At 29.0% G+C, this 14,988-nt stretch overlaps 1 protein-coding gene across 5 annotated transcripts in view; it reads left to right on the plus strand.

Moving 5' to 3' along the window:
* The window catches only part of LOC111027683 (partitioning defective 3 homolog), a 35,771-nt gene extending 21,169 nt beyond the window's left edge, over positions 1-14,602 (plus strand). For 2 of the 5 annotated variants that reach the window (XM_022306085.1, XM_022306082.1), the window contains 25 exons: positions 2,772-2,892; positions 2,961-3,070; positions 3,521-3,705; positions 3,789-3,923; positions 3,984-4,187; positions 4,248-4,465; positions 4,535-4,758; positions 4,817-5,011; positions 5,079-5,171; positions 5,272-5,374; positions 5,429-5,540; positions 5,601-5,833; positions 5,913-6,080; positions 6,185-6,273; positions 6,338-6,459; positions 7,359-7,451; positions 7,522-7,679; positions 7,739-7,963; positions 8,507-8,651; positions 8,711-8,876; positions 9,948-10,157; positions 10,219-10,331; positions 10,812-10,901; positions 12,058-12,224; positions 12,337-14,602. In XM_022306085.1, coding sequence (XP_022161777.1) covers positions 2,772-2,892; positions 2,961-3,070; positions 3,521-3,705; positions 3,789-3,923; positions 3,984-4,187; positions 4,248-4,465; positions 4,535-4,758; positions 4,817-5,011; positions 5,079-5,171; positions 5,272-5,374; positions 5,429-5,540; positions 5,601-5,833; positions 5,913-6,080; positions 6,185-6,273; positions 6,338-6,459; positions 7,359-7,451; positions 7,522-7,679; positions 7,739-7,963; positions 8,507-8,651; positions 8,711-8,876; positions 9,948-10,157; positions 10,219-10,331; positions 10,812-10,901; positions 12,058-12,224; positions 12,337-12,701 — 4,044 coding nt within the window. In that variant the 3' untranslated portion in view covers positions 12,702-14,602. The remainder of the gene's footprint in view (positions 1-2,771; positions 2,893-2,960; positions 3,071-3,520; positions 3,706-3,788; positions 3,924-3,983; positions 4,188-4,247; positions 4,466-4,534; positions 4,759-4,816; positions 5,012-5,078; positions 5,172-5,271; positions 5,375-5,428; positions 5,541-5,600; positions 5,834-5,912; positions 6,081-6,184; positions 6,274-6,337; positions 6,460-7,358; positions 7,452-7,521; positions 7,680-7,738; positions 7,964-8,506; positions 8,652-8,710; positions 8,877-9,947; positions 10,158-10,218; positions 10,332-10,811; positions 10,902-12,057; positions 12,225-12,336) is intronic. The other 3 variants (XM_022306083.1, XM_022306084.1, XM_022306086.1) reach the window with 3 other exon arrangements.
* The last annotated feature ends 386 nt before the right edge of the window (positions 14,603-14,988 follow it).

Here is a 14,988-nt window from a genome sequence, read left to right on the forward strand (position 1 = left end):
ATATGATGAATAAAAACGAAGGTAGGGAGCTCTTTGAACTGTCGTCAGCCGTCATAACCAATTTAATAAATAATTAAAACGTATTTATATGTCATACTTTACTTTTAATTTTTAATAATTCTAAGTAGGTAATAGTCATAAATGGCCATGTATAGACCTTTATATTTGATGTGACTCGCGAGACTATATTTTTTATCACCTGCCACTGAATAAAAATTTCAGCCAACCAGTTTATTATAATTATTGACTGTTGGCTTCTTCTAAATTTATTTTAGTAAAAATACATTCGAGTATACGCCTTTTTGGTCAACATAAAAATTAAACAACCTTTTTATATATTTTATCATTGTCAATCAATTAAGTAGGTACAACACTATATACACCTAATTCCAATATTAAGACTAATTTTAAACAATACTCATTGACCCGATGCAACAGAGAAACTTAAAAAATTTCCCTGCTCATACTTATGCAGTTGTTGTGTTGATATTCATTTGTAAGGTATATTGAAGTCAATATTGCAAATAAACACTTTTATAGCCTTTTTTTTCGTAACGACGAATTATGTACCTCCATCAGGTAAAATGTATAATATTGTTGCAGATCTGGCATGTACGTGGTACATAGGAATATATAGGACTTAAGCATGAATAATATACCACGATAATGTACAATAATAAACGTCAGATTTTGCTTTACTAACAATCGTCGGATGGCGCATACCGTGACTAATTTACCAAGATTTCACTTGGATTCTATAACAGTTTATACGCACACATTTTAGTAATATAATAAATAATACATAACAGGTACCTAATGAATAAAATGAATTCTAAATGGCAGTCGTAGAAACCTATAGATTTAACTGCCTTCCACTCCTGGAACCTGTAAATATAATGTACCTATTTAATACGTAAATTTTACGTCTAAATATTTAGGATGCAGAAGTGATGAGTCCCGTAAATACGTATAATATACTGCCAAGAATCGTTTCGTAAAATTATATCATTACATTTGTAATATTTCTATAAAAACAACAGCGTACGATGACGCACTAACAGTTTGATCGGGAATCGAACGCGAAAAAAATGACAGACGTTGACAATCGTCCCAACTTCCCAAGACTGTCCGATGGGAAATATTGTGATTCCTCGCTCGTATTATGTATACAATATAATAACATGGATTGTGTTCGAGCCTTTAGAGCATAGTAGTGTCCACAATCCATTTTCCTTATGAAAAAAACATCTTGGCCGTTTTTCTCTACTTTCCATTTTCCTCCAATAAGGAATTAAGTATATAATAATTACATTTTTAAGGCATATTTCAAAATAAAAACAAACTGCCTTTGAATTATAATTATTATAGTTATATTATCTGTTTGTCATATTATGTTCAATACAAATAAAACAATAAATAGCTAAAAAGGATTAATAGGTTAAAACATTGACTAAAAAGTTTAATACTTGGAAGAAGCTAGTTAGAGCTTATTAGGTCTACATAATCTATCTATATATATAAGAATCTAACTTGATTTTGGAGACGAAGGAAACCGGTTTTGAACCCTCATTATAATAATAAAATAATAATAATTAACTAATTACCAATTATTTTCATATATTCACCGATAACGATGTCTGTTTCTTTTTTTTCTTTTATTATCGTTGTATCATTTGTATAGCCAAAAAATAGTCTTATGTTTTTAAATTAAATTATAAAAAAATAATTTCTTCCGGAGGAAGGTCTGGCAGCTAGTATCACATAAATGGCAATATGGTATACGGAGCTCACGGGCAGGTAACCGGGAATCGCGATATTTCCCGTCGTCCAACTGTCTTAGAAAAACAGTAGTCTGCGTAAGCTATTTTCTCCGCGACCTACTTTCGACCGAACCGTTTTGAATTTGCCGTGCAATCCACGCATAATATTCACTAAATAATAAAACTATTAATTCCTAACCATAAAATATTATATGATGTTGATGGCCCTATGTGCACTTGTGCACAAATGTATGCACTTCACGAGAATGTTCATCGCTTCCGCATTCCGACAGAAACATATCCCGTTTTCCCAGGATTATTCGGTTGAAGTAGGATTCACATCTGTCGGTCGCTCTTATTATAATAAGACTTACGTGTGTATTATTATTACAAGTTCCTTGTATAACTATAGACTCAGTTAGGTACACAATGCCGCCTGTTGGGGGAGGGACCAATGGGCCCGCGGCCCCGCCGCCTTCGATAATAATATACGCGTTGTACAAACACTCAATTATTTAAATCACTGATTTAACATTTACGAAATATTTTTCGTTGCTCCTCCCCCTTCCTCCTTGTGAAATATTTCTACAGACGGCCTTGTATATAGTTACATATATGATACACTACGACCATGATGTATTTAGAATTTTCCATGTGATGTGTCGATGTGTGTACAAAAGATTTGTGAAACCATAGTAAAAACTTGATAAAACAGTAATGTAACGCACAGTATAATGAAGTTTTATTTCATCCGACCTCGCCGACGGGTCCGTTCATACGCGAGTCGCAACAGTAACTGCCGCCAAAGGCAGCTTACTGGAATGCACGCAATTCTAATGGGACGTGACAAAATAGAACGACAGTTATACGGTATATTTTCATTTAAGTAGTTCTCATGACCATCTTTTGTTTTATGTGACTCGTTATTATAAACTCAAATTATGATTAATAATTAAGGATATTATATAGTATATTATATAATATAGTTATTTTAAATATTTAAATTTTTAGAGCCGAGATGGATTACAAACAGATATTGAAGTCACTAATGAACAAATTGCTTGTGGTTTCCCAGCTTTACATGTCCGTAGAGGTAGTGAACCAGCTCTTAATCAATTACCACTTGAATGTCGTAAGTATAATCTATACCAAGACATTTAAATTTCAGATTTTTAAATTTTTTTTCTTTTATATGTATAGCAAACAATTTGGGCAAAAGAAATAGCAATACTAGGCCTGCTGCATCGGGTCAATCTAAACGATGGTCAGCAGCTCCTATGATTCACGACCCTAAAGAAAAACTAAGAACCGTAATGACAATTTTAATAAATTATATTAATAAAAATATTTTTTTTTAGTAATAAAACATTATTATATCTACTTAAATAGAATTTACAATCAATGATAAAATCTATAATATGACATTTTTAAAACATATTCATTATCAATGCTCTACTCAGAGTAATATTTTTACAATAGCATTCATGCAGACAAACTATATCACATTAATGCTAGTTCAAAGTTGATATTAAATTTAAGTTTGCGTGTGTCTTAGAAGTAAAAGTGTAAATGTGTATTAATGTGATATTTTTAATGTTAATGTAATTTAAAATTGATTAAATAAAAATAAAATAAATAAAAAAATGATGACGTATGTTATTAAATATGTTTAGTTTAAATAAAAAAACTATTTCATTGAACTTGTTTAACTTAAAGTTAATAATTTATATCATATACCTAATTAAAGATTTACATTTAAGGATGATTACATAAAAATCAATGGTTTTGGTTTATCTGACAAATGGAGGTGTTCTGAAGAAGATGAAGATGAATTAGAATTAGGTGACAAAGATAAACCACCAATTAGCAATCATTTTCTAGCACCATCATTTCATCGTGATTCTTCGAATCGTTTATCGATGCAATTCTTAGGAGAGTCATCAAGGTTTGAACTTTATATCTTAATTTTGTTATTAATAACTATTTAAATTTGAAACAAATCACTATATTTTATCTGTACATTATTAGTGGATTTCGGTGGGCAGAGGCTGCTGATTTGGCAAATAATCGAGCCTTATCGTTATCATTACCCAGAGACCACAGAAGAAAAGAACCGTTGGGCCAAGCTAATACAAATCCTAGTCACTTACCTGAATCACAAAAGTATTTAATTTAACTAATTTAATTTAAACAATGCATTAATAAAAAATTTTACTTTGTTAGCACTGAATTTATAGTGCTTAGCACTGGTGGTGGATCATTAGGCATTCATGTTGTCCCAGATTACAATGCTCTTGGCAAAGAACGTGGTCTTCTGGTTCAAGGAATTGAACCTGGTGGTCGGGTGCACTGTGATGGCAGATTGAAAGTATATGATCGAATTGTAGAAATCAACGGCCGGTCATTATTGGATCAACCATTTAATGCGTAAGTTAAGAAACATAATAGATATTTAAGATAAATGTTAGTAATATTTGTCATTAACAGAATACAAGAAATATTTCGAGATTCACTACACTCTTCAGAGCTCAGACTTAGAGTAGTAAAACATAAAAATAATATGGACATTCAAACTAGTCAAAATACGGTTACTGGTAACAAAAAACAGCCACCGCCACCAGTGTTTCCTAAACCATCTTCAAACACCACTGCAACTTATAGTAATAAAGAAAATATCTCTGCAGGATCATCTGATAAAGATAAAAGTATTTAATTTTAACATTTTTAAAATTTGTTCTCAAAATTGATTTGTACTTATTTGTGTAATGTTACAGTCAACTCAAATACTAAAATTGCCACCATTTCGCCAACCAAAAAAATATCAGCTGCAACACATACAGCTTCCAATATCTTGATGGTAGCTAACACAAGAAAAATTGGAAAGAAAATGGAATTAGAACTTACTAAAGGACCTCATGGGCTTGGATTTAGTATAACAACAAGAGATAATCCAGCTGGTGGAAATTGTCCAATTTACATCAAAAATGTGTTACCAAAAGTAATATTTAAAAATTGTTAGTCTAAAAATTTAACTAATTTCATTTCAACTTTTTTAGGGAGCTGCTGTAGAAGATGGACGATTACGGCCAGGTGATCGATTATTAGCAGTTAATGGTACAGAATTGACAGGCAAGACTCAATCTGAAGCAGTTGCTGTATTGCGGAAAGTTCCATCTGGTGCAAAAGTTAAAATTATTGTTTCCAGGCAAGAAGATGTAGTAATTAGCCAAGTTGGCCAGAAATCTAATCAAGTGAGTTAACTGAGAGTGATGGGTTTATAAGTTTATGTTTTTTATGATAATTGGTTCTTTTCTAAAGGATCTAGATGAAAATTATGAACAAGAAGTAGGGATTTCATCAGACAATCAATCAGTAGAAACAAATGAAAAATCCAACAGTAATACTGTTCAGGTATTGTTAATAAATGCTTGAAAATGATACATTTCTTTAATTTATTATAATTTTTGTTTGTATAAATTAAATGTATATTTAATTCATAATTATTTATTAGGAGTATGTTAAAAGCTTAGAAGAAACACAAACATTTCCTTGGAGACATAAAGAAATATTGACCTTTGACATTCCTGTGCATGATTCAGAAAAAGCAGGTTTAGGTAAAATACTTTTAATTTATTATTTTTACATGCTAATAAATATTTCTTTTTTAGGTATTAGTGTTAAAGGTAAAACATCATCTAGTAACAACTCTAACGATAAAGATTTCTCTCAAGACTTAGGTATATTTATCAAAAATGTTATTCACGGCGGTGCAGCTTCAAGGTATTTATTAATATAAATATTTGTATAATATTAAGGTAAACAAATTGGTATGCATTTTAGGGATGGTAGATTACGAACTAATGATCAGCTATTGTATATAAATGGTATGTCATTAATTGGTCAAACTAATGCAGCAGCTATGGAAACGTTACGTAGAACTATGATGAATGTTGACCCTGGGCCAGTACCAGGAGCTATCTCATTAATAGTAGCCCGCCGACGTAATAGTTCTCCAACATTAGATAGAAGACGTAGTCGTGACTCTTCGTCAAGTCTACTTACAGATTCATCAGGTAACTAATTTATTATTATTTTGTATATTTTATATTTTAAACAGAAATTATACATATTTATCTATGATTTCTTAAACAGCAAACACTGAAACATTTAGTCGAGCTGAAAGCAGTGATAGTAGTACTCAAAATACGGCAGAAAATTCTGGAACAAGTGAAAACTCTGATACCACTGTTATCTTTATGCATCAAAGACAAGGTTCGGAGAGTTCAAAACGGAATACAGTACCTTCAGCTACTTCTCCAGGTAACTTTAAAATTATTTTAGAAATATTTGTATAATTAAAAATTAATTTATTAATTATCACGTAATTATTATGTTCTAACATAAATAAATTATTATTTATTTAGATGGAATTGCAATTCGTAATCCAGTTTTGGAAAGGTTAACTGGACACACAAATCGTTATAATGCATTGCGTAATGAAAGTTATTACAAGGTAAACTTAAATATAATAATTCACTGCAAATGTAATTTGATTACAAATTAACTAATAATTACAGGCGACGCATCAAACAACAATTATGTTGAAAGAAGAAGAAAAATTGAATAGCCCTACTGTGAACCCATCATCAGAAGAGATGTTAATCATTGAAGAAGACCCTCCAATTTATAATACTGTTAGGTAAGGGTTTGTATTATTCGTCATTAGCAATTTAGATTATAAATTACATCCATATCAGTTTCATTTACAATATACATTTATAACTATTTTATTAATGTAATCTTAAATGTAAATTGAACTTAATTTGATAGTCTAGGTCGTGTTTAAAAATAATATATTTATTTATGTTCTATGTTGGGGTCTTAAATGTATGTTTTGGTTCTATTATCAATGTAGTATAATATTTGATGTTAATTTCAATTTTAACAAAACCGAATTGTAAATTTATTTTTTGGTGTCTATATTTATTATGCATTATATTCAATGATGAAGATTAAACAAATTACCACAAATTCAAAGTCAAATATTTAAAATATTTTCTGTTATCTTTTTGAACATATCTTTATTGTTATATAGATGAAAACATAGTAGTTCAACATTTAAGAGGGGGAAGTTCTATAAAAATTAAAGTGGTCGTTGTCCAACCTTCAACTATTAATCATTTCTTTATACTTTATAGTTATAATTTTAGTTCTGTCTTGAGAGTTACCCAAGAGTACACATTTCCTGGTCTAAGAGATAGGCTTTTAAAATTGTTTTTGATTAATTTTCACAAATTCAAAATATTAACTGGACATTTAAAATAAGTAATAAACTAAAATTAGACGCAACTCTAAACTGATTTCTATATTCTATGAATGTTCAAAAAGTTCATTACACATTAAACTATTTTCTAACCATCTAAAAGACGGTTGCGTGCTTGTATTCTGGTAAATATTTTTGGTTACTGTTATCCAGAATTAATGATCTATAAAATTAAATATTTGGTTGGTTTTAAATAGTAAGATGATTGTAAAATCAAATAATTTATTATATCTATAATTTTAATTCAGAATATTTTGTGTAAATTATTTGTTTAGCCGGAAAAAAATAGAAGAAGAAAAACCATCACCAATTGTATCTCCACCAGCAAGAACTGGTTCAACTAGTACTGATGTTACTTATGCTAGCCAGTATGTTTAATCTTATAACACAAATTAAAAAAAAATTTTTTATGAAATTGCGTATTTTGTTCTAATACAGATTATCATTGGATAATGCCAACTCAGGATTTTCAAGAGATGCATTTGGGCGGCAAAGTATGTCTGAAAAACGACATGCAACGTTAGACGCCAAAAATACTGATACATATCAAAGAAATAAAAAATTACGTGAAGAGCGTGGCGATGATGGCAAAATTCGTTAGTATAATACAAATTAATATTGTCTATGCAGTTGTATTCTTAATTATTTTATTTAGGCAATGGTTTTCCGTCAAAACACCAACTTGGCCCCTCTCTAGGATTGAAAAAATCGTCCAGTCTGGAATCATTACAAACAATGGTTCAAGAGGTGCAAATGACCGATGGTGGATCAAAACGGGGCAATGTTAAAGTAGTGCGTGGTAGAGGATGTGATGAAAGTTTTAGAGCTGCAATCGACAAAGATGGTCCATTGTCTTTACATGAACTTCGATTGGAAACATGTTTGTTTATTAATATGTATATTTTTAAGTATTTCATTAAGGTACCTGATTAGGTTAGGTTAAATGATACAATTTAAAGATTGTTTAGTGTATATCCAAGCATTATATTATAATTACTGATTACAGTATTTTTATATTTGTCATAACTCTATTTCCCATATTGTTTATATTTATAAAAAAGTGGTAATTTGTGATGCCTCCAACTCAATACTCTCATTGATTTGTCTTTCTAAGTTTCCTGTGAGCTGCAATGCATGTTGTCTAAACAGTCAACTCTCAGGATGTTAAAACTCAATTGCAACAGGATATTTGAGATATCAAATTTTATTGTAATGTAAATTATTTCTAAGGAATTTAAATTGAGTTTGAATTACAGAAATTCGAGATATCAAAGTTTGATGTAATAAGAATCTACTGCTTATCGTTTACTTAAATAAGCATTTTTCTTTTTTTATTATATAACATAAATAGTTAAAAATTATTTTTAACTTAATTTATTAAATTCAAATCTATCATTTATTCGTATATAATGATGTATTTTAGATGGAAAGGAGAGTGATGATCATCCAATTGGCCGTAGACAGTCTTCACTTCATTCTCCGACAAATTACAAAGCACCAAATACACCACCAGTCGTTGTTAACAAAAAAAAACCAGGACTACTTAAAGGGATTGGTTCCATGTTTAGGTTAGTTATTACTTTAATGTAGTAATAATTCTTTTTTTTAATTAATATTAATATTTTAGATTTGGTAGTAAACCTCGTCGGGGACCAGATTTAAACGGTACTTTAAGCTCAGAAGAAGATAATTCTGCTGATCGTGAGCGAGAAATAGCTAGAAGAAATGCTCGTGATGAACAACTTAGAATTCAAGAACAATACCAAAGACTAATTCAGCGACAGGCAGAAATGGTATTGTGTTCATGAAGTTTAAACATGTCATTTAATGTAGCATTATTAAAAATATTAATATAGTATTTAAAGTAACGAATCAGATAAAAGATATATTACTTTTTAAAACACGTAAGGCTAGTTTCACATGGGGGCATGATATCATTAGCGACATATTTAATTGTGTGCGTGTGTCTTAAGTTTACATCAATTATGTTCATTTGCGCTATACCAGCAAGGGAAACGTGCTGTCGCAGAAGTGGCACATATAACTTAACCAATGTAACTGAAAACATGATTTACAGTACCCTTTAAACTTTCATTTGGCGCCTCAGGGCAATAATATTTGGCATTCCCTATTATTAAACATATACATTGAAACACTTACCGCTTTTTAAAATGTTACAACTTTTGCTACCTAGGGTACTTGCCCCATTTTCCACCCCCTCGCCATTTGATTATTTTGACCATTTTCATTAAATTGTAAAATTTATCATTTTTATATTATTAATTTATAATTATTATTAAAGAATATATCATTAACTTAGATAATTTAAAATTTAATGTGCTATCATTAATTGAAATTATTTTTAATGTAAATGATTTATTTTAATTCAATAAAAAAAATAATTAATATCAATCTAAAGATGGGATTTTAATGCTTTTCAATAAACAAAAATGTATGTATACTCTATATATTTCAATGTATTATAAAATGCGTTTATAACTTAATTACTAAAAATTAAAAATATTAAAACAAAAACAAGTTATACAATGTTGAATTATTTTTAGAAGATAGTTAAAAATATTTAAGTCTCTAAAATTGATGAATTGTCGCCTTTTCAATTATTTACCAATATGAAAATGGTGGTCAATTAGATCCCCTAATGCAATTTCAATTAACTAAGCAAATTCTTGAGCACACTAAATGTTACATCAAACTCCCAGCCCTAATAGTTATAACATTTTTTTCAAATGTATACACTGTATGATATATTTAAGAATTCAAATTGATAATTTTGCATGATTACATTTAACTATTATTGACTATTGTATGTTAGTAACTTATTATTACCTACCTTTACATTATAGCAAGAACAAAATCATTGTAGAGACATAGCTATAGATGATAGTACAGCTAATTATACAAATGTGCCTGCAAAACCGTCTAATCCTGAACAATCTCGTATGGATCGTATCCAACAACTTAGAGCTGAACATCAAAGAAGACACATGGAACGTAGCGGAAAGTTTATTCCTGATGAGAGGGAAGAAAATCATTATGAATCTGATGTTCGACAGGTATGTTATTATTGATTATAAATACTATGAATTTTATTTTAATACTTTGTATTCTTTTCAGCCCATTGGTAATACTCAAAATGCAATAAATCGACCTGGCAGTCGTGTAGGTATAATTGATTCTTCTCGATTTAACCATTACGTCAATTTCCAAGAAATACAGCAGAATCTTAGGTTTGTTATTATTTCACTAAATGTATATTGTGAATTTTCATTATTTTTGCTGACCATTTGTTTATTTGTTTTGCATGTTAGTAATCAATGAGCGTTTTTAAATTTATATTTTCAAAATTCTGAATATTTATACAAGATTTGAACAATTATCATTTGCATGGTGTTAAATATAACTTGTACATTCAAATATTTAATCTCAATAACTGTTCAATATGATATACATATATATTGCATACTTGCATGTTACACATTTGTTGGTTGATAAGTTCACTTGATTGTGATTATAAGAATGTACTGAGGTTTGGGAAAAGTCCTTCTGGAACATCTTTCTCATAAATAATTTTTACAACTATTGGTGATGTGTGTCAGACACCACAAACTAAGATTAGACATCACTAATCATAGATTGTGGTGTCGAATAAGGTGTTAATTGATATTTTTTTCTTCCATGTCACGCATGCTTTGCACTTTTGATTGTAGTTTGATGCATGAAATACGCGGAGTTAAGCTTCGACATCACGGCAAAACAAAAAAACCCGTGTCTTGCTATTATGACACCGACGATGAAAGGTAGGTTATTGTTCCAGCCAAAAATTACCCAGGTTTTCTTGTGATGATTGCAAAAAATGTATTAAATTTCCATAGTTAAAATTATAATATATAATTAAAAACATAAAAGTTACAATGCATAATATATAACATTTAAAAAGTACATACATTTTTACAAATTTCTCGCTATGTTGTTTTTTATTATGGTACACCACATCCAAAAATATTTTAGTAAGAATAACATACATTGGTTTCAATAATGCATAAAAAATATAAGTTGCTCTAGCAGAACCTGCATAGTCTTGGCACACATCTGTAGCCACTGAAGAACTGAACATATTGCCACTTTGTTTTGCCTTGAATGCTCCATTGTACAGTAAATATTGTTCTTGGAAAAAAAAAAGTGTATAATATAATTTACATGATTATAGTAATAAGAAGACTGATCTGTTATGAATTTTATATGCCATTACTCATTTAGTTGCGATTGTGATGTGTACCTTTACAATGTGTGATTATACTTGTAGGTATTCCACAACTTTTTTTATTTATATGTATTACTAATTATATAAAAAAAAAAGTAAAGAATTTGTATAGAGTTTGTATAGATTAATAATAGAAATAGTATATAATTGAGCAGGGTTTTTTTTCTTGATATTTTTGCTGCTGAATTTGAAAATCAATGATCATAAATATATTTTGAGGGTCTTTGTTGTAAATATTCTCATTTTAGAAAATTCTTATGTACATCTGACATCACAATTTTATATACAGATTTAAATATTTATTTGCGCATCTATATAGACATTTTAGACAGTCTTTCTTCAGGTCTTGTCAAAATCTGTTATTATTGGTGAAAACCCAAAGTTAATGACTACAGTCAAAGAAAAAAATGTACTCAGCCCAAAAACATATCTCACATTTTTTTAATACATTTTATCCTAAAAGTAATTTCTTATAATTTTTAATGTTCTATATTTTTACAAAACCTATTTATATAGAGTTAATTTTTTTATAATATTTGGACCTTTAATAAAACATTTTATTGTTATTAAAACTTACAAATTTTTATTTTTAGTTTGTTTAAACGTTTAATATTTAGGGCTTTTGGTGCTTGAACATTTAATGACTAATTAAGATAATTTTATTAATTGTGTTTTTTCTTTTTTTCCTGTAGCCGTAGACAGTTGCATTATCATTCTCAAAGACGCGACCCTAAGGAAACTGTTGCACGACCTAGTTCTAATTATTACGAATATGAAAGCGTGATGAGATCTCTACCATACACGACCGGCGGCACATCGCGTCTGGTGGACAACAATTCTAACTCGTTGACTAGACAAGGTGAGTTGTCCCCCTCTCCCACCAACCTCCGTACTTATGTTTAGCCGCCGGCCTGTCACTCAATCTCTCTCACTCACGCACACCTACACACACACGCTCTTACCCTGTTTAGTAGGCAGTGTTACTCAAACTGCGGCTGTGGCAGCAACGAACAACAACAAAAATGGTGCTGGTCGTAGTCAAAAGCAACAGTCGTTATCTCGGCATCATTATCCTGTTCCAGCCACCAAGTCGCCCAACTATGCACTGTACGGAAGCAGTGATTCTCAAAGCCAAAACAGTACACCTCAGCAGCAGCTCCAACACAGAGGGCCGACAAACAACAACAATTATACCGGTGGTATGTACCATCATTACAATCATCATCAACAACAACAGCAACAGCAACAGCAAAGGTCTTCTCCACAACAAGGACCATACATAACCCAAGTCACCATTCGGGATAATAAACACATAATAAAAAGTCCTGATATTTAATGCAATATTCCTTGTAGGAACAATATTATTTGATAAAAATTATTATTAATCTCACATAAATTACTTTTTTTTAAATTTTAACACACTGACCATGTTGCAATATTCCCCCCTCTATAAAGTGTTTTCTCATGGTTATTTTAATTATTTACATCATCACACATAGTCTTAATTTGAATCCTTTACTTTAATATGTTTACCAACTTATTGTAACCGTAAAAGTTTTTTTATTTTCTTAAACAACTATTGTATATTTTCTCATTTTTTGTATTTATATACATACATTTACATATATTTGTAAATATTTCAATCACATCAGTAATATTTTAATTGATCATTTTTTTTTATGCTTTTGTCGTTTATATTATTATAAACATACTATGCTAAATTTTTGACAAATCTCAACCCAAACCATTTATTTAAATTATTAATTCAACTTTTATGAGATTATTACTTCACAAACATGTTTTGTATTTGATTTAAATTCTTAGTTGGGTTATCGTTTGAACAAAGATAGTATTTAATTATTTGCCAATCAGGTTAAGAAAAAAAGTTTCAAGAGCTTGAGCAATGATAAATTTATTAAAACATTATTTTATTATATATCAAATACAGATTATTAAATATTGCTGTTAAATATTTTATAATTGTTCAGATACATTTTTATTTTTTAAATTAAATTTTCCTGTGATATGATGTGATCCAATCGTTGAATGTAGGTTATGTAAGTTCATCATATATAAAATGTTACACAATTAAATAAATCACTTACCATAAGTAAAACGAGTGCCTTAAATCAACATATTATATTATATGAAAAATGTATACTCTTTTTTTCCAATACCTTATAGGAAAACACCTTAGCCCACTTTATAAAACACACATATATATTATTATTGTTTATCATTCTTTTATACTTTTTGTAATTTTTATTCTTGTTATGATTTTCCATAAATAGGTTGTAATAAATGAAAATTATTGTTGAAATTATCTTCCTCAACATATAAATTATTATTTGTCTACCTACAAACAAAAGTTCTAATTCTTATATTATTTCTTTAAAAGATTATCTAATTAGTTTTATTTTTACTCACCAAGTTTTCAATTAATTTAAACCACCCTTATAATAATTTGTCCGCCGTCCATAAATAGCATAAATGGAATGTATTTTTTTTTTATTTGCATGTAAGTTATTGTTTTGTGCCATCAAATATATAATAATAGGGATACAAGCATTCCCAAACATTTGTCCACATAATGTCCTGTCTCCTTAGTCTTAAACTAGGCTTAACCTTATTATCTTTTTATGTAATTGTGTTTTTTTTTTATTTTTGCAATACTACGAGTTGCTCAACTATGTAAATTTAGTACTTAAAAATACCAAATTACTCACGCAGTATTAACAATGCGTTTTATTTTCTTATATTGTGTATTGTCTCCTTACAGTATTTCTGTTACACTTATTTTGTTAATTACTTATTGCCTATTATTAAATCATATTGTATTACTATTAATGTTTATAAGTTCCTGTTAAATGATACGAAACAGCTATTAAATACAGCCGAAATCTCTTCTTCGACAGTTTTCTCTCTCTAATAGCTTTTAAAATTAGATATACATTATATTACATATCTAAGAAAATTATATAACTTACCTAATTCAAATATATTTTAACCATGTATTGATAAGTATATACGTTTATTTTGTATACAATATAATTCACTAGTTGTATTAAATTAGTTAGTTAGGTAAAATATACTATGTCAACTATAGATAAATATGTATAATGTAGATAATAATGTAGATGGTTACTGCAGCATGCACATCAATTGTAATTACTTGGTACTTACAAAATTATTATTATGTATCAAACTTTATAATAAAGATAACATTTATTTTGAATATCATGTGTAGTCATAAAAAGTTTATGGATTTTAATCATTTTAATATTAAAATGGTTAAAATATTTACATATAATGCACACCGTGCCACATTTTAAAACTTTTTATTGGTGATCCTGTTGAAAGTATGCATTTTAATTGCATTTAAAGTTGTTTGCATGTGTATGTATAAAATACAATTTAGTATCTTTCTATAATTTAAAAAATTACATATTGATATTGTACACTAGTAATAATTATAGTGGCATAAATCAAAAATATATTTTATATGTAATAAATATATAATTAAAAAAGGAAATAAAAAGTACTCTTTCAGAGTAACAACTGAAATGTTAATGACACAATATTATTATGAATATGTTTTTGATATGAATTCTCACCAAAACTGC

Source organism: Myzus persicae, unplaced genomic scaffold (assembly GCF_001856785.1).
Source record: "Myzus persicae strain clone G006 unplaced genomic scaffold, MPER_G0061.0, whole genome shotgun sequence".
Taxonomy (NCBI): domain Eukaryota; kingdom Metazoa; phylum Arthropoda; class Insecta; order Hemiptera; family Aphididae; genus Myzus; species Myzus persicae.